General features: G+C 43.3%; 1 protein-coding gene across 1 annotated transcript in view; it reads right to left on the reverse strand.

Annotated features, from left to right (window-relative positions):
• Positions 1-23738, reverse strand: part of LOC115200330 (polypeptide N-acetylgalactosaminyltransferase 9) — a 138395-nt gene that overhangs the window by 74609 nt on the left and 40048 nt on the right. The window contains exons 3-5 of the mRNA XM_029763298.1: positions 19260-19426; positions 13621-13795; positions 979-1176 (exon numbers count right to left, since the gene is read on the reverse strand). Of these exons, the coding sequence (XP_029619158.1) occupies positions 979-1176; positions 13621-13795; positions 19260-19426 (540 nt within the window). The remainder of the gene's footprint in view (positions 1-978; positions 1177-13620; positions 13796-19259; positions 19427-23738) is intronic.

Raw genomic sequence — 23738 nt, forward strand, 5'->3', positions numbered from 1 at the left:
GTACATATTTGCAGAAATCCATTCAGGTGTATTTTGTGGCTTTGGCAAATGTGTGCTAGTGATCTAAAGTCAAGCTGTTGCTATTGCGTGTAAACACACAGTCCAGTTCAAAGTGAATGATGGCAGGCCCATGTGGCACATGGCTTCTTTGCATATAGACCTACTGTAGGTCTGATTGGCTATGGCACACCGGTCTCCGAAGACTCTGTTCCTGGTCAGGACAGATGTTTTAATTAGGTTTTATTTGCTGCAGTGTCTATTAATTGTCCAAATGCATGGCCGCTATAGAATTTTCACAAATGACTTACCATACGTCATTCCCAAACATTCTGAGAATTTATGAAAATGTGAAAATGACCATATCCAAGTGCTCGCTTGTCAGAAAATGTTAAAAAAAAATGTAAAAAAGAAAGGTGTCATATTCTTTCTGGGGGTGTATGTGAACAGATTTCATGTTGTTAAAATGCTGTCAGTTCCACTTTAAGTATATCATGAGCAGAATAGGCTCTAATAATGGGAATTCCAAATCACCCGTTGTATAAAAATACATAAAACATGATTTACCTGAGGCCCCTAGGTGAATAATTATGGTAATAATCATAAATTCTATGATTACAGTGACGATATTGCTTCCATACAGTAGAGAACCAACCCAATAAACACAGTTGTGTAAACTAGAGTAATGTACAACGCTCAAACACTGTATGTAAAAACACAAATTACCCAATATTCAAGGCTTCCTCTCGTGTACCGCATGCATCAATATTAAGATATTTATTATTTTAATTAGATACTTTTTTCAAAAGAGATGTTCCCTGTTGGTTGTTTGGCCTGTACACTTGTTCCAAAGACCTATAGAGCCATATAGTTGATGGCTCTAACAATATACAAGTAATATCCGGGACCTAGCTATCCATATTTCATCAAAGATCCTAATCTATAATGGAGTGGGTGCTCAGCTATGGTGAGGGGTGTTACCTGATGGGAGCTGTCTCATCGCCCTTGTCCAGCCACTCCTGAGGGGGGATGATGTACATGCACCACAGGCCCCAGTTGTAGCCATGGGCCGCGTTGGCGTACTGCTGCACCTCGAATGTGTTGAACTTGATGTTGTCGATGGCCGGGAGGATGATCCGGGTGTGGTCCTCCTTCACCCTGGTCAGGATAGGCTCCGCCCTTAGTTAAGAGAAGAGACAGACATCAGGGATGAGCTACTGTACTGTGACACTGTCATAGAATAGTTTTCTCAAGCACAACCATCAAACAAACATCCATCAACATACCTTTAGGTGGGTAAAACAGTAAGGAAATAAATTGAATACATATGCCCAGCAATAAAAAAGCAGTGTTGGCTCCCTTGAGATCTTTAGATACTATTTCCCATGAACAGGGTTGCCAGTGATCCTCAATAAAAATCCTTTCTCCAAAAGCCTGCCAGTCTTCTACAGTGGGTCGTGCTCTAGGGTGTTGTTTGGCACATTCTGTGTCAGAGTATATCAAGCAGTGAGAAGCAGTCTCGGTGTTGGTGTCCCCAGGTCATTGAAGTGGCTGGCTACAGAGTTGATGTGTTTGTTTCCTTTCTTTCCTACTCCTTTGGCCTAAGGCATGCATGCTGATACCGTTAGGTAGATGGTATGGGAATAATCCAGGGTCGCTGTCAATTATTTAGCCATACTGTCAGCCCTGGCTATATTTTGATCATCTGTCTAATGTCGGAAGATCTGCTTCAGTAGAGTTTTAGAGCAAATATCCATACCGAGAAGCATTATTCTCAATCTGAGAGGAGGCTGCAATTACAACTCATAATTAAGGTAACTCTTAAAAATACCCTCTCCCTTATCTCTCCATTCTCATTCTCTATCTCTCTCGCCACCTTTTCTTAAACTCTCTATCCTCTTCTCTCTTGCTTCCTCCCCTTTCTCTCCATTTCTTTAAAACCAAGCCCATTTATCTTCCAAAAGCAGAATTATTCTTCATCACATCAAGGTAGTGGAAAGAGTGCAGGGGAATGGATCCAAATGGAGCTATAAGTGGGTTTGCCAGTAAAAATGACTGACAGAGGCACTACTTAGTAAAAGCAATCATTTAATAACAGTGGAGTGATTGTAAAAAGCTTCCCATCTCATTGAGAAAGATTGGCATATGAGAGACCTGGGTCTCTACTTACTTTAAGGCATAATGGCAATGATAAAAGTCTGTGTGGGAGAGGGTTTGAGTTCACCATCTGCCGTTGAAAAGCTGGTTTGTATCCAGGTAAAGAAAGGTGTTGATGAACCAAATTGTCTGACAAACATTATTTACCATATGTGCTTTGAAGTCAAACTGGAATGATGAAAACAGTCAAACTTGAATGACGAAAACATAATAATTGAAGGGTGATAAAGAATATTGCAATACTACCTAATATTGTCAATTAACACTTTGAAATTAATTGAAAATGACTGCATTAAGATTCATTAACTCTAGGATTTGTGTATAGCCCCCCCCAACCCCCCAATCATTTCTGCGCTATCTATTGACATTGATATGTCATTTCTCAGCCACTACTAAATATAGATTTCATTCTGCTTAGAATGAGTAGGCTGTGTTTTAATTCCATAAACAACCTTCTGTAAGCTTCGCATTGCCATGTGCCTAACATGGATAGGCAAGGACGAATACAATCTCAATTGCTGAGATGTTGCTGATGTTAGATCCTGTATGCATTCTTTAACCTTGAGGACCCAGAACCCCCTTCTTCTCCAGTACACACCATCAGCCATTCATCTTCCCTTGTCCTTCAGAGTCTAGGGTACAGTAGCACCCCAGAGGTAGCTAGCAGCATGCTCAACACTAGCTACCTCAATAGGTACCTCAGGGATCCCAGTGTTGATGAGGGAGAAGACAAGGCATAGAAACAATGAGGGATCAGGTTTGACTGATGATGCTTGTCATTTTCCCCCTCTGCTCTTCCTATCTTTTCATATGTACCATCACCGGGAGGGTTATTCACCGACATCTGTCCAGATTCAATCTGGTTTCATATTCAAATAGTGTTTTTTCCCTCAGCGATGACTCATGTAATATTGTGAATACATTGTGGCAATAGGTCTTGCCATTAGTTGTTATTCTAGAGCTTCTTTCATTTTATTCCTACCTTGCCTGGTTTCAAGCCTTTTTCAAAAAATGTACAGACATTTTGGAAAAACTGATTATTGTATCCGTTGTTTATTTCCATGATTGGATTTATTGAATGTCTACATGCTACAAAATAAACAGCCATGCGTGAGTTTTTAACACACTCAAAACCAATTAAAAGATTGTCTAATATTACGATCAACACTGATTTTCCCAACCTAAGCAAAGTCACACATACCTGGGGTCTTGGAGCGTCAAATGGCAGGATAAAAATCTGCTCAATCTCTATCTGTGTGTACTTGAGTCTACATGCCACCTTCTGAGGATGGCTCCTCTCCCTATCTGTCCTACCTTTGTCCTCTGTACAGAGCCCAGAACGCAGGCCGTGTGAGATTACAACTACATTTTTCCAGATTAATGGAATTCCTGTTTGAAAAGTTTCTCAAGCACGGATTTATCAGATAATGGGATCTAGCTTCATTCATAACCATACACCCACAGAACTGCAGGCGCCAAGTGCCTAAAATAGGATCAGTTTAATTTGTTTGCAGGCCAAATGTAGCAGAACATGTAAGTTGCCCGTGCAGAAAGTACAGGGAATTTCATTGTGACATACTTTAGCTTCCATTTATGAGATCATTAACGCTGTGTGTGTGTGCATTCATGTTTCTGTGTGTGTTTGTTTTTTGTGAGAGAGAGAGAGAGAAAGATAGTGTGTGTGTGTGAGGGCATCTCAGACTTCATCGCTTCCGGTCATGTTCTAACACAGGGATGGGCAACTTTGATGGGGGTGGGGGCCACAAAAAAGCTGAACTCATCATGAGGAGCCACAGTGGCTCGTGGGTCTGCGTATCAATGGCCCCCACCCCAGCCAGTAATTCGACCATGCTTACTGCAAGTTTAGATAGCTGGCCACTAGACTAATTTACCAATCTAAACGTGCTAATTGAGTGACTGCCGATGCAAAATCAAATTTAGAAATTGCACCTTGTGTATTCTGTTATTCTAACTCTCAACAGTAAGTTGAGATCCCGACTGAGTTCCTAATTTAGGGTGAAATTGGTCCGCAGGCCTATAAAAGGGGGGCCGCGGGCCGCCAGTTGTCCATCCCTGTTCTAGCACATTAAGACTGTACACTGTGCACAGATCTTAGACTATCCAGTCTTCAGAGTTGTTTCTTTGGATAAATATTGCTTGAATCTGTAGCAAAAATATCAATATTATATACTAAGCCTGTAGAAATGACTGCTCCAGATGAAAGGTAGGGAAGGTAATTCACACTGAATTTAAAGTTACAGTGAAATAGATTTTGCCAATATCCTGATAGATTCTTGATATTACTTTGTATGTTTTCAGTTTACCTGGTAGGTATACAGTATAGGCTTGGGGGCTACGGCTGATTTGATAGCGCTGTTATATTAGCAGCATAAATCTCTGTGTATTCTGTATTTTTGGATGCCTGCCTGGTGTGTGGTCTGTGAAGCACTCACTGTGTAAGCGTTTATACCATCCTTCTCTTTTCAAGATGGATAAACACTGAACCAAGACCAGTCAGTCAGAGCGAGGGGAAAAGAAAAGGCATGTTTCACTTTAGCTCAGAATTCTAAATAATACTTGTAGTAATAGACCTGCACAGCGCAGGAACACTGAGTTCATTATATCCATTAAAAGCAGGAGCACCGGAACTGGCAGTGGGAATCCAGGCTCAGCCAATCAGGGTGGCTATTATTGTTTTTATATATTTTCTTTGTAGCCTATTCGCCAATAATGAAATAGGTCCACTTGATTCAGCTGCCCTGAATGCCCTGCATTCCCATTTTAAACAATTTTATTAGTGTGAAGATACCACCTCTGCCTACCTGGTGGGCCCAGAGAGCTAAATCAGGTGCACCTGTAGTCATACCGCTGGCCAATTGGATAACTTAGATCACTGTGTCTACAGCAGCTTCCATGAGCCCACAGCAAAGCTGATACTGACTGTAGAGAAGGCTACTCTAAGAGTTAAAAACCATGCCTAGAGAGAAATTGTCAAAGAGTACAGCAAATTAGTGAGTTTTATTTGTTTTAGCACTACAACACTGTTTTTATTCAACACTTTTAGAAATCACACTCTCTCCCTCCATCCGACTGACCATCAGTCCAGTGGGATAAAGGTTATTTCAATTTATGCTCTGATGTGCCTCGCAGGTTGTAGGCTACAACAACTGACCTATTACCAGTGTCATCATATAGCCTAACTTGAGACTCCAGTTTTGAAATATAAGGGTTATTTATAATAAGGGGAAGGCCTACATGGAGAAAATCAGACCTCTCTTATATGAAATTAGGTAAATTAATGAAACAATATCTATTTCCAGTCAATGGCCTATCATTTTTAGGAATGTAATTTAATTGGAAATAGAACTTAGCTCTGTGCTTCTCCACCCATGCACTATAGTTAGGCCCTATAGACTATTGATCATTTCATTGATATTACACAATATATTGTAGGAGCACTTGATCTCCTGCACCCAGCATAGAATTGCATTGTGACTCAGAAAGTGATTTCGGGTAAGAAAATGTTGGTGACCACTGTTCTAGTCTATATAGGTTATGGAATATTATTATGTGTATTAGAATACTGTTATAATTTACCTTTCCTTTGATGGTGTTTAATATACAGTGTGTAACCTAATCTAAACCTGTTCTACTTTGATTGGCCTGCTCCCGAGTGGCGCAGCGGTCTAAGGCACTACATCTCAGTGCTTGAGGTATCACTACAGACACCCGGGTTCAAATTCAGTCTGTATCACAACCGGCTGTGATTGGGAGTCCCATAGGGCAGCGCACAATTGGCCCAGCGTTGTCCGGGTGTCACGTCCTGACCAGTAAAAGGGGTTATTTGTTATTGTAGTTTGGTCAGGGAGTGGCAGAGGGTGTTTGTTTTGTGTTTTGTTGTTTTTCCTTCAAATAAAAGAACGTGTTCAATATACCCACTGCAGTTTGGTCCACTCCATACGACGAACGTGACAGAACCATCCACCAAATGAAGGACCAAGCAGCGGAGGAAGGAGCAGCATGGTAAAGAGGACTGGACATGGGAGGACATCCTGGACGGCAAGGGATCCTACACGTGGGAAGAGGTCCTGGCCGGAAGGGATCGCCTCCCATGGGAACAGGTGGAGGCACTCAGAAGAGCGGAGGCAGCCGGAGAAAAGGACCAACGACGAAGGTATGAGGGAACACGGCTGGCAAGGAAGCCTGAAAGGCAGCCCCAAAAATGGTTTTTGGGGGGGCACATGGGTAGTTTGGCTGGGCCAAGGGTTAGCCCTGAGCCAACTCCCCATGCTTATTATGGGGAGCGACAGATCAAGCAAACACCATGTTATGCGGAGATACGCACGGTATCGCCAGTGCGCAGCTACAGTCCGGTGCGCTTGGTGAAAGCTCCTCACAGGGGTCATGTTAGAGCCAGCATCGAGCCAGGACCGATGATGCAAGTAGCAAGCATCAGACCGCCGGTGAGGGTTCATGGCCCAGTGTATCCTGTTCCTGCTCCTCGCACTAGCCCTGTGGTGCGTGTTACTAGGCTGGCGCCTCCAAAACCAGCCCCATGCATCAGGCCTCTAGTGCACCTGCCCAGTCCAGTACGTCCTGTTCCTGTTCCTCGCACTAGCCTTGAGGTGCGTGTCCATAGTCCGGAGCCTGCAGAGACGGCCCACAGTCCGGAGCCTGCAAAGACGCTCCTCATCCCTGAGTCTCCAGAGACGCTCCTCATCCCTGAGTCTCCAGAGACGCTCCTCAGCCCTGAGTCTCCAGAGACGCTCCTCAGCCCGAGGTCTCCAGCGACGCTCCTCAGCCCGAGGTCTCCAGCGACGCACCTCAGCCCGAGGTCTCCAGCGACGCACCTTAGCCCAGAGCCTTCAGCAGTGGTCTACAGCCATGAGCCTTCAAAGGGGGTGGGCAGGTTAGAATGGGGACTAAGGCCGGAGCCTGAGCCACCTCCGTAGTTGGAGGATTGGGGGGGGGGGGGGTGTAGCACGGGAGCCGTCGGTGATGGTGGCCACCCTCCCTTCCCTCCCTTTAAGTTTGGGGTTATTTTTGTCGGATTTTTTGTGTTTCGGTGCATCCGGTGTCTGCACCTTTGGTCTAAGGCACTACATCTCAGTGCTTGAGGTATCACTACAGACACCCTGGTTCGAATTCAGTCTGTATCACAACCGGCTGTGATTGGGAGTCCCATAGGGCAGCGCACAATTGGCCCAGCGTTGTCCGGGTGTCACGTCCTGACCAGTAAAAGGGGTTATTTGTTATTGTAGTTTGGTCAGGGCGTGGCAGAGGGTGTTTTGTTTTGTGTAAGTGTTTTGTTGTTTTTCCTTCAAATAAAAGAACATGTTCAATATACCCGCTGCAGTTTGGTCCACTCCATACGACGAACGTTACACTGGGTTTGGCCGGGGTAGGCTGTTATTGTAAATAAGAATTTGTTCTTAAATGACTTGCCTAGTGAAATAAAAACTAAATGGTTACATTTGTGGGCCGCCTACCCTACTATCTCCTGGTCTTTGAGCCAGTGATCTGAGATATTGCCAAGCCTATTAGGATTATTACTGTTATATCAGGGCATTATATTCTAGTCTCATAGTCTATTAATTAAGCTATAGGCCTATAGTTTATTATGTGTAGGTCTATGTGGATTTACATAGGCCTACAAGAGTATTTGATCTGTAATGTAAAATCACGTTAGATGGTTTGTTGTGTGCGATCGATTACAGTAGGGTATACAGTGAGGGAAAAAAGTATTTGATCCCCTGCTGATTTTGTATGTTTGCCCACTGACAAAGAAATGATCAGTCTATAATTTTAATGGTAGGTTTATTTGAACAGTGAGAGACAGAATAACAACAAAAAAATCCAGAAAAACGCATGTCAAAAATGTTGCATTTTAATGAGGGAAATAAGTATTTGACCCCCTTTCAATCAGAAAGATTTCTGGCTCCAAGGTGTCTTTTATACAGGTAACGAGCTGAGATTAGGAGCACACTCTTAAAGGGAGTGCTCCTAATCTCAGTTTGTTACCTGTATAAAAGACACCTGTCCACAGAAGCAATCAATCAATCAGATTCCAAACTCTCCACCATGGCCAAGACCAAAGAGCTCTCCAAGGATGTCAGGGACAAGATTGTAGACCTACACAAGGCTGGAATGGGCTACAAGACCATCGCCAAGCAGCTTGGTGACAACAGTTGGTGCGATTATTCACAAATGGAAGAAACACAAAAGAACTGTCAATCTCCATCGGCCTGGGGCTCCATGTAAGATCTCACCTCGTGGAGTTGCAATGATCATGAGAACGGTGAGGAATCAGCCCAGAACTACACGGGAGGATCTTGTCAATGATCTCAAGGCAGCTGGGACCATAGTCACCAAGAAAACAATTGGTAACACACTACGCCGTGAAGGACTGAAATTCTGCATCACCCGCAAGGTCCCCCTGCTCAAGAAAGCACATATACATGCCCGTTTGAAGTTTGCCAATGAACATCTGAATGATTCAGAGGACAACTGGGTGAAAGTGTTGTGGTCAGATGAGACCAAAATGGAGCTCTTTGGCATCAACTCAACTCGTCGTGTTTGGAGGAGGAGGAATGCTGCCTATGACCCCAAGAACACCATCCCCATCGTCAAACATGGTGGTGGAAACATTATGCTTTGGGGGTGTTTTTCTGCTAAGGGGACAGGACAACTTCACCGCATCAAAGGGACGATGGACGGGGCCATGTTCCATCAAATCTTGGGTGAGAACCTCCTTCCCTCAGCCAGGGCATTGAAAATGGGTCGTGGATGGGTATTCCAGCATGACAATGACCCAAAACACACGGCCAAGGCAACAAAGGAGTGGCTCAAGAAGAAGCACATTAAGGTCCTGGAGTGGCCTAGCCAGTCTCCAGACCTTAATCCCATAGAAAATCTGTGGAGTGAGCTGAAGGTTCGAGTTGCCAAACGTCAGCCTCGAAACCTTAATGACTTGGAGAAGATCTGAAAAGAGGAGTGGGACAAAATCCCTCCTGAGATGTGTGCAAACCTGGTGCCAACAAGGGTTTTGCCACCAAGTACTAAGTCATGTTTTGCAGAGGGGTCAAATACTTATTTCCCCCATTAAAATGCAAATCATTTTATAACATTTTTGACATGCGTTTTTCTGGATTTTTTTGTTGTTATTCTGTCTCTCACTGTTCAAATAAACCTACCATTAAAATTATAGACTGATCATTTCTTTGCCAGTGGGCAAACTTACAAAATCAGCAGGGGATCAAATACCTTTCCCTCACTGTAGGGTAGGTAATGCTTTTATGATAATTTAATGATGATTTGAGTGCCTACATTTTGTCCCACAAACATTTTTGCTGGCTGTGACATCAACAGATTTCTGCCTATGCCACTGATTAAAAGTGATTCATTTCCAAGCTTTGAGAAATATGTCAGAATACTTTTTAATTGTTTCGCACATTTAACTACATGGTATAAGGTCTGTTTGTTGCCATCTATCCCATTTCCTTTGTTTGGAAAACAAGTGTTTAGTTCACAAATTTGTCTAAGATAAGCACCTAATTGAATTCTGTTTAAATATATAAAACATTTCTGAACTACGAATGCAACGAATGCAAAGCACACAATCCAAACCAGTTGAGAGGTCCTTGGAAGAGGTTGGAACAGTCATATTGCTCTTTTCTCTTTTATTGGTCCTATTTTCCATTCCCTGAACTCAATCTGAATCCTGGGAAACGGTGGGATCACAAGGTGCAGCAGCATCACAGCCCCATCAAAGCGTGGGGTTGTGAGCCGGGCTTTTCATTACAGCCATGCAGCCAACATCCAACACCCACAACCTCTAATCTCCCCCACACACTCAGCAGGCACACATACACACATAGCGCTCGCATGGACTATTCATTAATCATTAATAACCTGAGATTGCAATGGTGCAGAATAAAAAAAAAACAATATCAATTTATCTGAGGCTCTCCCTGTTAGTTTAGAGTTCAAGAGGCGTGGATGCTTATTACAACCCTGCTGTATTTCCACCACATTAATTGTATTTACTAAACAGAAAAATTGAGCTTAGTGGGATTAGAATGTTCGCCTCGGAATGAATGACCCTGTTTCTCAGCCTTGGATGTATAGTTGTACTGGAATGGCTTCAGAGGGAGGAAATGGATTGTGCACATATTTACATGACACAAAATAATGCAATGATATAACATCCTGTAAAACTGAATGTAAATATGTTCCATCCATTCCATTTCTGAAAACTATTCACATGAGAACAATCCACACTTATATAATGTGTATAATCAATTGCATACTAGACTCAATCATGGACACTCTTACTGACAGTTGTGGCTGCTTTGCGTGATGTATTGTTGTCTCTACCTTTGTGCTGTTGTCTGTGCCCAATAATGTTTGTACCATGTTTTGTGCTGCTACCATGTTGTGCTTCTGCCATGTTGTGTTGCTACCATGTTGTTGTCATGTGTTGCTGCTTTGCTATGTTGTTGTCTTAGGCCTCTCTTTTTGTAGTGTTGTGTTGTCTCTCTTGTCGTGATGTGTGTTTTGTCCTATATCAAAAAGCCGCAGGAGGCTTTTTGCCTTTTGGTAGGCTATCATTGTAAAAAATAATTTGTTCTTAACTGACTTGCCCAGTTAAATAAAGGTTAAATAAATAAAAAATACAAAGGGTACAACTAGACAGCTTCTTGGCTTCAGAATGCCAGCAGGTTCACTTGGCTCAGCAAACTGGATGTCTGGGTATGCACTAGTAGTTTTTACAAGGTCATTCACTGTGTCTCATGACAAAAAGGCAGGGGAACAATCCATCTCACTTATTACTGTAGTATGTGCCATATTGCATAGTCATATGATGATGACTACAGGGGCTTGTGACTAATGAATGTACACATCTAAGGTTGCGGGCTAGCAGAACAATACATCACATACATTCAACAAATTTGTAATGTTTTTTCCCCCTATTCCCACTGAAATATAATCTATTATACTCAGCTCTGTGCACACATACTGTATAAGCACACTCACCGTTGAAGTGGGGAAAAATGGACTGTATGCAACACAAAACCTGTTTCCTACAAGAATGTAGTGGCTGATGCGTTTCATCTCATATACAGTATCTATGTTTTTTAACATACCACAGCTTCTTCAATAGAATCAGTGGGATCCAAGTGCACAGCTGTACTTTTCAGAAATATAGAGTCATGCAAAGCAAATGCATGGCTGCCGTATCGAACAGAAGCCACACTTTAAATGTAGAGTGTGAGTGTGAGTGTATGCGTGCGGCGTGAGTCATGAAGGCAGCAAGTGAGCTAACTCAAAGGATAATTTTGATAGATCCCTGCATGTAAAACAGGGGAGCGAACATCAGAAACAATGAGGGTGGACCCGTGGAGGTGAAAGGATGGTGAGGGGGCGGAAAAGCACATCCATTTTTTAACAGGAGCAGATGGGGGAACAGATGAGGGAACCACCAGGGTATCAATTATCATCACCCACTCCAACTCCTGATGAAACCAACCAACTCCCCGGCTGGCTAGCTGGCAGAGACACCCTGTGGGTTTGGAGTGTCCATTAAGTTCTCACTAAAAGCACTCCTGGGCGAGAATCAAGGTACATGAGATCCTCCTCTGCCCAGAGGTCAAAAGGATGACAGTGATGAATGATTAGCGGATCAGATCACAGTAGATGGACTGTCTGTGGCAATATGTGATTTGGTTTGATTTTGTATGATACTATCTGTGCTCATATTTGTGTATGTCTTTTTCAGCTTTGATGCTGTGTGTTGATTTATTATAGTCAAATCTGTGTTGGAATCACACAGTTGTTTATTCATAAGTAGGGAGGAGGAAACCAGGACTTCCTGACCACGTGACCTGACTTGGTAAATCTAGTCAGACCACGTGACCTGACTTGGTAAATCTAGTCAGACCACGTGACCTGACTTGGTAAATCTAGTCAGACCACATGACCTGACTTGGTAAATCTAGTCAGACCACGTGACCTGACTTGGTAAATCTAGTCAGACCACATGACCTGACTTGGTAAATCTAGTCAGACCACGTGACCTGACTTGGTAAATCTAGTCAGACGACGTGACCTGACTTGGTAAATGTAGTCAGACCACGTGACCTGACTTGGTAAATCTAGTCAGACCACGTGACCTGACTTGGTAAATCTAGTCAGACCACGTGACCTGACTTGGTAAATCTAGTCAAACTCTAAGCTTTATTCATAACACGATAGAATTCAATACTCTTCAACAATATATTTAACCACAATTTTATTGAAGTGATAAGTAAATATATTCTGCAAATATTTGTCATCTTCTCTTCCCTTTCTGGCTGATGTTTCAGTTATGAAGCAGCGGCGGTATCTTGTTAGGTGAAGTGACTGAGCTACAGCCAGGGAGGCAGACAAACAATTTATTACCCAAACCTTTGGTTCCAGCCCTCCCCCAGCTTCCCCAGGAACACACCACACACTCTACGTCTTGAAAAGCCTGACAGGATGACAGGCTCAAATTAGGTGCCAATTACAAGGCGCTTGAGTGACTTGTTTGGTGGTAAGCATAGGTGCCAGCCAGACATTGGGTTGAGACCCCCTTAAGTAATTTCCATCATGCTTATAACACTAAAGCCTAAGGCTGGAGGAGGGTGAAACAATGTGGCAAAAACATCGTTTAATCTGTTATCTCTTATTTCATTGTCCCACCACCGTAAAAACATGGCTTAGGCTTATTTCTGCGACACTACAGTACAGTACAGGTAACATAATTGAAACTCAAACAGTGTCTTTTCTATTGGCCATTAGTCACAGTTCAGAAGTGATGAGTTTGAACCTCAGGAAAAGCTTATTAACTGTTCTAACTAATTCAAAATGGAGGTCATGTTCCCTGAATGTGCTGCCTCAGTAACAATTCTTCATAGCGTAAGCACAGTTTAGCTGACGCTTAATCAAAATGCTTGAGGGGCGACCTGCATATTTAATCTACGATTATGTAGGACTACAACCATTGCTGTCACGCCCTGACCTGAGAGCCGTTTTTCTCTGTTTAGTTAGGTCAGGGTGTGATATGGGGTGGGCATTCTATGTATTTTATTTCTATGTTTTGGCCAAGTATGGTTTCCAATCAGAGGCAGCTGTCTATCGTTGTCTCTGATTGGGAACCATACTTAGGCAGCCCTTTTTCCCTCCTTGAGTTGTGGGATCTTGTTTTTGTGCAGCTGCCTTTGAGCAGCCCCAGAACGTCACGTTTCTTTCTGTTTATCCTGTTCATTGTTTTGTTTCGGTTTCACTTCAAAATAAAGGATGTGGAATTACCGGCACGCTGCGCCTTGGCTTATTTATGACAGGGAGTTTGAGGACAGTGATCGTGACAATTGCACTCTAACATGAACCCCAAGAGTGAAAAGGACAAAGAAGAGATAGCGTATGAAGATGAAGCACAGTTCTTACCAGGCAGTGTTGAACTCTACATGGGCATCAAAGAAACCTACAACCGGGGCGGTTGCAGCATTCCAACCGTGTATCCTGGCTCGGATCAGGCCTTCCCTCTTACTGTTGCGGACGATCTTCACCAGACCTGGGTAACGCTTGTTCACATACTGGTCCAGATTGAACTTCAGCTCCACTGGAAAAACAAGAGAAAGAGAATCAGTTATTTTGGATAACAGAAACACTGACAAGTATTGACTTCACTGCAAATGGGCCTGTAAGTAAGAATTTCATGGTGAGGTCGACATCTGTGTATGTGACAAATAAAATTTTATTTGAACATTTTATTTGAAATGAATAGCTTGCAGAAAGTGTTGAATCTGGTATACAACAATACATTTCTTATTCTGAAAAGAATGGGGTTATGAATTGCCCCAAGAACAACACACAACAGAGCTCAGCATCATGAGTTACATAGAGTAAGTAAAACTAGAGCGACCCAGCACAACACAGATTACCTTATTCTTTCTGTACTGTAAAAACGTTCTCTCCCTCTTACTCTACTCCAGGGGATGAGCCTAGCTTTCTTTCCGTGTCACTGTCATCCCTGGAAATAAAGGCTGTGAGGTAAACAAGCAATTCCACAAATGGCAGACTAACTGACTGATCCCAATGTAATGTTTGTGGAGGATTGACAAGTGTTTGAGGTTCTCCCATCAGGTTGCTAAGTACTTGAATATCTATGGGAGGGAGAGAAAGAATAATAAGGGCAATTGGCATGCACAGTTTTATAATGGAGCTGACGCCTAGAACTGATGCATGGAGCAGACGCCTGGGGCAGACGCCTGGGGCAGACGCCTGGGGCAGACGCCTGGAGCAGACGCCTGGAGCAGACGCCTGGAGCAGACGCCTGCTCCACACATAAATCAACCTCTGAAAGAACACCAGGGTTAATCTGTATGTGACAAATAAAATGTAATTTCATTTGAAGTTGACATTTAAAATGGTTAAGGTTAAAGTTAGGTAAGGGTTATGGTTCAGTTAATGGTAGGGGTTAAGGTTACTAACCGTGAGAGTATGGTACATGTCTCTGTGTCTCTGTGCCTGCCTGTTGGCTTATTTGAGTGTGTGGACGCATTTATGTTTGTTTACTAGAATGGTTTGTGACCTATGTGCAAGCTGTGGCTACACAGATGCAGCTAAAAGATGATGAAACCCAACAGAGTGCAATAATTGCATGGCTGTTTTGCTGGGAGGGAGAAATGTTAAAGGATCCCCTCTGGTGCACAGCAAATAAATAGAAAGTTGGAATGCATCGGCAGCACTGGAAAATTATGAACCAAGGAATAGGTTTTAAATGAATTGACAGTGCAAAACAGAAAATATGAGTTTTAATTTAATAGCCCCCGCGACATGCGACTGTTCAGCGAAGTCAGGAACCAATACACGCAGTCAGTCAGGAAAGCAAAGGCTAGCTTTTTCAAACAGAAATTTGCATCCTGTAGCTCTAACTCCAAAAGGTTTTTGACACTGTAAAGTCCATGGCGAACAAGAGCATCTCCTCCCAGCTGCCCACTGCACTGAGGCTAGGCGACACAGTCACCACCGACAAATCCATTATGATCGAAAATTTCAATAAGCATTTCTCTATGGCTGACCATGCTTTCCTCCTGGCTACCCCAACCACGGCCAACAGCTCCGCCACCCCGCAGCTACATGCCCGAACCTCCCCAGCTTCTCCTTCACCCAAATCCAGATAGCAGATGTTCTGAAAGAGCTGCAAAACCTGGACCCGTACAAATCAGCTGGGCTAGACAATCTGGATCCTCTCTTTCTAAAATTATCTACCACCATTGTTGCAACCAGTCTGTTCAACCTCTCTTTCGTATCGTCCGAGATCCCTAAAGATTGGAAAGCTGCCGCGGTCATCCCCCTCTTCAAAGGGGTTGACACTCTAGACCCAAACTGTTATAGACCTGCCTCTCTAAAGTCTACGAAAGCCAAGTTAATCAACAGATCACTGACCATTTCAAATCCCACCGTACCTTCTCCGCTGTGCAATCTGGTTTCCGAGCTGGTCACGGGTGCACCTCAGCCACGCTCAAGGTACTAAACGATATCATAACCGCCATCGATAAAAGACAGTACTGTACAGCCGTCTTCATCGACCTGGCCAAGGCTTTCGACTCTGTCAATCACCGCATTCTTATCGGCAGACTCAATAGCCTTGGTTTCTCAAATGACTGCCTCGCCTGGTTCACCAACTACTTCGCAGACAGAGTCCAGTGTGTCAAATCGGAGGGCCTGTTGTCCGGACCTCTGGCAGTCTCTATGGGGGTACCACAGGGTTCAATTCTCAGGCTGACTCTTTTCTCTGATTATATCAATGATGTCGCTCTTGCTGCGGGTGATTCCCTGATCCACCTCTACGCAGACAACACAATTCTGTATACATCTGGCCCTTCTTTGGACACTGTGTTAACTAACCTCCAAACGAGCTTCGATGCCCTACAACACTCCTTCCGTGGCCTCCAACTGCTCTTAAACACCAGTAAAACCAAATGCATGCTTTTCAACCGTTCGCTGCCCGCACCCACCCGCCCGCCCGACTAGCATCACTACCCTGGATGGTTCTGACCTAGAATATGTGGACAACTACAAATACCTAGGTGTCTGGCTAGACTGTAAACTCTCCTTCCAGACTCATATTAAACATCTCCAATCCAAAATGAAATCTAGAATCGGCTTTCTATTTCGCAAAAAAGCCTCCTTCACTCACGCCGCCAAACTTACCCTAGTAAAACTGACTATCCTACCAATCCTCAACTTTGGCGATGTCATCTACAAAATAGCTTCCAATACTCTTCTCAGCAAACTGGATGCAGTCTATCACAGTGCCATCCGTTTTTTTAATCAAAGCCCCTTATACCACCCACCACTGCAACCTGTAAGCTCTAGTTGGCTGGCCATCGCTACATATTCGTCGCCAGACCCACTGGCTCCAGGTCATCTATAAGTCTATGCTAGGTAAAGCTCCGCCTTATCTCAGCTCACTGGTCACAATATAAACACCCACCCGTAACACGCGCTCCAACAGGTATATCTCACTGGTCATCCCCAAAGCCAACAGCACCTTTGGCCGCCTTTCCTTCCTGTTCTCTGCTGCCAGTGACTGGAATGAATTGCAAAAATCTCTGAAGCTGGAGACTTATATTTCCCTCACTAACTTTAAACATCAGCTATCTGAGCAGATAACTGATCGCTGCAGCTGTACATAGTCCATCTGTAAATAGCCCACCCAATCTACCTACCTCATCCCCATATTGTTTTTATTTACTTTTCTGCTCTTTTGCACACCAGTATCTCTACTTGCACATCATCATCTGCTCATTTATCACTCCAGTGTTAATCTGCTAAATTGTAGTTACTTCGCTACTATGGCCTATTTATTGCCTACCTCCTCATGCAATTTGCACACACTGTAAATAGACTTTATTTTTTCTATTGTGTTATTGACTGTACGCTTGTTTATTCCATGTGTAACTCTGTGTTGTTGTTTGTCTCGCACTGCTTTGCTTTATCTTAGCCAGGTCGCAGTTGTAAATGAGAACTTGTTCTCAACTAGCCTACCTGGTTAAATAAAGGTGAAATAAAAAATGCATGAAATTCACACATATTGCACCGTACAGGTAGCCATAGGATTTCAGGGTGGTAATGGTAAGGTAGTGAAATCATGCCTAGCATTAGGCAGGTAGCCATAGGATTTCAGGGTGGTAATGGTAAGGTCGTGAAATCATGCCTAGCATTAGGCAGGTAGCCATAGGATTTCAGGGTGATAATGGTAAGGTAGTGAAATCATGCCTAGCATTAGGCAGGTAGCCATAGAATTTCAGGGTGGTAACGGTAAGGTAGTGAAATCATGCCTAGCATTAGGCAGGTAGCCTAGCGGTTAAGAGTGTTGGACCAGTAACCGAAATGTCGCCGGTTTGAATCCCCGAGCTGGCAAGGTGGAAAAATCTGCCATTCTGCCCTTGAGCAAGGCAGTTAACACACAACATGAACTGCTCCCTAGGTGTCAATGATGTTGATTAATGCAGCCCCCTGTACCTCTGATTCAGAGGGGTTGGGTTAAATGCAGAAGACACATTTTGGTTGAATGCATTCAGTTATGCAACTGACTTGGTATACCCCTTTCTTTCCTATAGATTTGAATTCCAACAGGCTCATTAAACCGTTTACATCTAATACTATGTGAGCTGGAACAATGAATGAATGTTTGGGACTGTTACTGTATGGTATACACAGCTAGATAAAACGCTCATCAAGTAGAACAGGCATTTAGCTCCCCCGCCCGCCCAGCTATGGCTAAGGAGCAACCCTGAAAAGAAACCTATCAGCAACCAATAAATGTCCCAGCTAAAGGATATGTGTCAGAGAGACAAGAAAAACATGTTCCCTGTGTGTGACTCATTATGCCACTGTGCTGTGCCTCAAGTAGCCAAGCCTGCATGTTAATGGTCTAATGTCACTGGAGAGAACAGCATCTACATGTGCACACATAACCTTCACCAATCACAACCATTAAACAATGGGGTATACAGAGAGGGGGGAGTAAGTGGGTTGGTATTTTGACGCAGCGGCTGCCATTTGTGCCTACCTCGTTTGGTTTAAATGGTTGTCTATTGCCTCTATGGGGACAGTAGGCATGTGCCAATGTTGACTCTTACTTGGTCCTCTTTCAAGATGTTATTTATGCGCCTCCTCTCTGCGCCAGCCTGGGGGACACTGGGACTAAGCCCAACTCCATGCCAAGTGATGGAGGGCCAAGTGTCGGTTGGAATCTAGTTCATTGTCCCTGTCCACTGAAACAGGCAGGCTTCTGGAAGTCGTGGCTGAGCAGAGCGGGCTGCCATGGGGCATGCAGGTGTGTGGAAGCAACCAAAACCTCACGCAGACCAAATCACAGTGGAGTATTTATTCTGGTTATTTTTACACTCACTAACAGTGTTCAAGAGCACACCCCCGAGGGTTCTTCATCCCTTTCTCCCCCTCTCTCTACTTTTCCCTTGTTCATTCTCCTCTCTTCTCTGAACACACACACATAGATAGACAGACAGACAGACAGACAGACAGACAGACAGACAGACAGACAGACAGACAGACAGACAGACAGACAGACAGACAGACAGACAGACAGACAGACAGACAGACAGACAGACAGACAGACAGACAGAATCCCACGTAAATTGGACATATATTTATTGTTAAGAAACTTGACTAGTTTGTTTATAAGGGAATTGACACCTCTGGCACTTTTCCCACACATAAACAGATGCAATTCTTTGTTTGTGACACCACCCTCCACTTTTAAAAAGCCAAAAATGAATTGGAGAAGTAATGTTTGTGGAGCAATAAGCCAAAACAAAATGCAATAACACAGGGATTGTGGTTCTACTAATGAAACGTTGGAAGCAATCTAGTAGAATCTTGTTGTTTTGCTTGCTCTTTAAGATCTAGTTCGGCAGACAGTAGCAGCACTGTGACAAATGCTGATGTAAAAAGGGCTTTATAAATTCAATTGATTGATTGATTGAGTACAGCCACAAGGAATGAACAGTTAGATGGTTATACTGAAGAATCATCTAGACTAGAAGTCTTACCACTGTCACTGTTGTCGTCAACCAGGATGATCTCCTTGAGAAGGTGTGCAGGGGTGTGGTTGACCACGCTGTGGACGGACCGCAAGATGACCGACAAGGCCTCATTCACAAAGATGAACACCACTGAGATCTGAGGGAGGTCCTCTGGGTAGGTCAACTGCTTGCACCTGTAATGAAACAAATCAGACCGTTTTAGAATTATGGAACACAATTCAGGATTTGGAGAGAGAAACTGTCAAAGTGAGCTGCCCTCTTTCATTTGAATAAACCAAATTTTGTTTGGATGTTCTAAACATTCATTGTATGAGACAGAAGATGTTGAAATGCAAAATGTATGAAGAGTTGTGTATGTACTGTATGCTCAGTGAATGAATGTTGTTTTATATTGTCTCCTAAAAGCGTAACACGGTCCCAAACCATTTTCTGACAAAGCAAAGTAGGGGAAATAGGAACACATATCTTTCTTGTGAGGGTTGTTGTGGCAAGGGAAAGTTGCAGCCTGGCTGTAAATGGAAAATGCAGCGCTGTCCTGGCTAGCTCACTCTCTCTCTCTCTGTCTCTCTGTCTCTCTCTCTGTGTCTCAATTCAATTCAAGGGCTTTATTGGCATGGGGAACATATGTAAACATTGCCAAAGCAAGTGAAGTGGATAATAATCAAAAGTGAAATAAACAATAAAAATTAACAGAAAGCATTACACTCACAAAAGTTCCAAAAGAATAAAGATATTTCAAATGTCATATTATGTGCAAATAGTTAAAGTACAAAAGGGAAAATAAACAAACATGTCTCTCTTTCTCTTTCTCTCTCTCTGTTTTTTCTCTCTCTCTCTCTCTCTCTCCCTCTCTCTCTCCCTCTCTCTCAATTCAGAAATTAAGAGTAAACATTACACTCACAAAAGTAAAATAATAATATTGACATTTCAAATGTTATATTATTGGCTATGTACAATGTTGTAACAATAGTTGAAATACAGAAGGAAAAAATGAATAAACAGATAAATCTAGGTTGTATTTACAGTGGTGTTTGTGCTCCACTGGATGCCCTTTTCTCGTGACAAGTAACACATCTTGCTGCTGTGATGGAACACTGTAGTATTTGTGTTGTTTCACCCAAAAGATATAGGACTCTATCAAGATTGGATTTTTTTTCAAATTCTTTGTGGGTCTGTGTAATCTGAGGGAAATATGTGTCTCTAACATGGTCACACATTTGGCAGGAGGTTAGAAAGTGCAGCTCAGTTTCCACCTAATTTTGTCGGCAGTGGGCACATACTGTAGCCTGTCTTCTCTTGAGAGCCAGGTCTGCCTATGACAGCCTCTCTCGATAGCAAGGCCATGCTCACTGAGTCTGTACATAGTCAACGCTTTCCTTAATTTAATTTTGGGTCAGTCACAGTGGTCAGGTATTCTGCTACAGTGTATTCTCGGTTTACTGCAAAATAACATTCTAGTTTGCTGTTTTTTGTTGATTCATTACAATGTGTAAAGTTATTATCTTTTTGTTTTCTGATGGCTTGAGAATCGTTTCGTTTTAGTTGGTTGTAGAATTTAATTGATCTTTTCTGGATTTTGATCATTAGCGGAAATCGTCCTAATTCAGCTCTGCATGCATTATTTGGTCTCTCTCTCTCTCCAGTCTCCACAGCCAACAGTCCCTCTCTCTCTCTTTCTCTCGCTCTCTCGCTCTCTCTGTCTCGTCTCCACAGCCAACAGTCCCTCTCTCTCTCGCTCTCTCGCTCTCTCTGTCTCCAGTCTCCACAGCCAACACAGTCTCTCTCTCTCTTCCTCTCTCTCTTTCTCTCTCTCTCTGTTACAGTGTTGAAACATTGTGCAAATAGTACAAAAGGAAAAATAAATAAACACAAATATGGGTTGAATTTACAATGGTGTTTGTTATTCACTGGATACCCTTTTCTTGTGGCAACAGGTCACAACTCTTGCTGCTGGGATGGCACACTAGTATTTTACCCAATATATATGGGAGTTTATCAAAATTGGATTTGTTTTCAAATTCTTTGTGGGTCTGTGTAATCTGATGGAAATATGTGTCTCTAACATGGTCACACATTTGGCAGGAGGTTAGAAAGTGCAGCTCAGTTTCCACCTCATTTTGTGGGCATTGTACACATAGCCTGTCTTCTCTTGAGAGCCAGGTCTGCCTACGGCGGCCTCTCTCAATAGCAAGGCTATGCTCACTGAGTCTGTACATAGTCAAAGCTTTCCTTAATTTTGGGTCAGTAACAGTGGTCAGGTATTCTGCCACTGTATACTATCTATGGCCAAATAGCATTCTAGTTTGCTCAGTTTTTTTGTTAATTCTTTCCATGTGTCAAGTAACTATCTTTTAGATTCCTCATGATTGGGTTGGGTCTAATTGTGTTGCTGTAATGGGGCTCTGTTTGTGTTCGTGAACAGAGCCCCAGGACCAGCTTGCTTAGGAGACTGTTCTCCTGGTTCATCTCTCTGTAGGCGATGGCTTTGTTATGGAAGGATTGGGAATCGCTTCCTTTCAGGTGGATGTAGAATTTGACACACTGAACTCTATCAGAGAAGTAGTTGGTGAATCAGGCGCGGCAATCATTTGAGAAACCAAGGCTGTTGAGTCTGCCGATATGAATGTGGTGATTGACAGAGTCGAAAGACTTTTGTCAGGTCGATGAATATGGCTCTACAGTAATGTCTCTTATCGATTGCGGTTATGATATCGTTTAGGACCTTGAGCGTGGCTGAGGTGCACCCGTGACCAGCTCTGAAACCAGATTGCATAGCGGAGAAGGTACGGCGGGATTCAAAATGGTCGGTAATCTTTTTGTTAACTTGGCTTTCAAAGACCTTAGAAAGGTAGGATAGGATAGATATAGGTCTGTAGCAGTTTGGGTCTAGAGTGTCTCCCCCTTTGAAGAGGGGGATTTGTAGGGGTCCAGATTTTGCAGCTCTTTCAGAACATCAGCTATCTGGATTTGGTTGAAGGAGAAATGGGGGAGGCTTGGGCGAGTTGCTGTGGGGGGTGGTGGGCTGTTGATCGGGTAGGGGATGTCTTGGCTGTGTGCTTAGGGTCGTTGTCCTGTTGGAAGATGAACCTATGCCCCAGTCTGAGGTCATGAGCGCTCTGGAGCAGGTTTTCATCAAGGATCTCTCTGTACTTTGCTCCATTAATCTTTCCCTCAATCTTGACTAGTCTCCCAGTCCCTGCCACTGAAAAACATCCCCACAGCATGACGCTGCCACCACCATGCTTCCCCAGTAGGGATGGTGCCTGGTTTCCTCTAGACGTGACGCTTGGCATTCTGGCCAAAGAGTTCAATCTTGGTTTCATCAAATCAGACAATCTTGTTTTTCATGGTCTGAGAGTCCTTTAGATGCCTTTTGGCAAACTCCAAGTGCACTGTCAAGTGCTTTTTACTGGCCACTCTACCATAAAGGCCTGTTTGGTGGAGTGCTGCAGGAAGTTCTCCCATCTCCTCAGAGGAACTCTGGACCTCTGTCAAAGTGACCATCGGGTTCTTGGTCACCTCCCTGACTCCAGCCCTTCTCTCCCGATTGCTCAGTTTAGTCGGGCGGCCAGCTCTAGAAGAGTCTTGGTGGTTCCAAACTTCTTCCATTTAACCTCTCTAGGGTAGGTGGGACGAAATCGCACCTACTCATTCAAGGGTTTTTCTTTATTTTTACTATTTTTACATTGTAGAATAATAGTGAAGACTTTTCCAACAGTCTTGAAGGAGTTCCCACATATGCTGAGCACTTGTTTGCTGCTTCTCTGCGGTCCAACTCATCCCAAACCATCTCAATTGGGTTGAGGTCGGGGTGATTGTGGATTTTTTTTTCACCTTTATTTAACCTCTCTAGGGTAGGTGGGACAAAATCATCCCACCTACGTAACAGCCAGTGGAATCGAGTGGCGCGTTATTCAAATACCTTAGAAATGCTATTACTTCAATTTCTCAAACATATGACTATTTTACACCATTTTAAAGACAAGACTCTCGTTAATCTAACCACACTGTCCGATTTCAAAAAGGCTTTACAACGAAAGCAAAACATTAGATTATGTCAGCAGAGTACCCAGCCAGAAATAATCAGACACCCATTTTTCAAGCTAGCATATAATGTCACATAAACCCAAACCACAGCTAAATGCAGCACTAACCTTTGATGATCTTCATCAGATGACACCCCTAGGACATTATGTTATACAATACATGCATGTTTTGTTCAATCAAGTTCATATTTATATCAAAAACCAGCTTTTTACATTAGCATGTGACGTTCAGAACTAGCATACCCCCCGCAAACTTCCGGGGAAGTTACTAATTTACTCACGATAAACGTTCACAAAAAACATAACAATTATTTTAAGAATTATAGATACAGAACTCCTCTATGCACTCGATATGTCCGATTTTAAAATAGCTTTTCGGTGAAAGCACATTTTGCAATATTCTAAGTAGATAGCCCGGCATCACAGGGCTAGCTATTTA

This window comes from Salmo trutta, chromosome 9, assembly GCF_901001165.1.
Source record: "Salmo trutta chromosome 9, fSalTru1.1, whole genome shotgun sequence".
Taxonomy (NCBI): Eukaryota; Metazoa; Chordata; class Actinopteri; order Salmoniformes; family Salmonidae; genus Salmo; species Salmo trutta.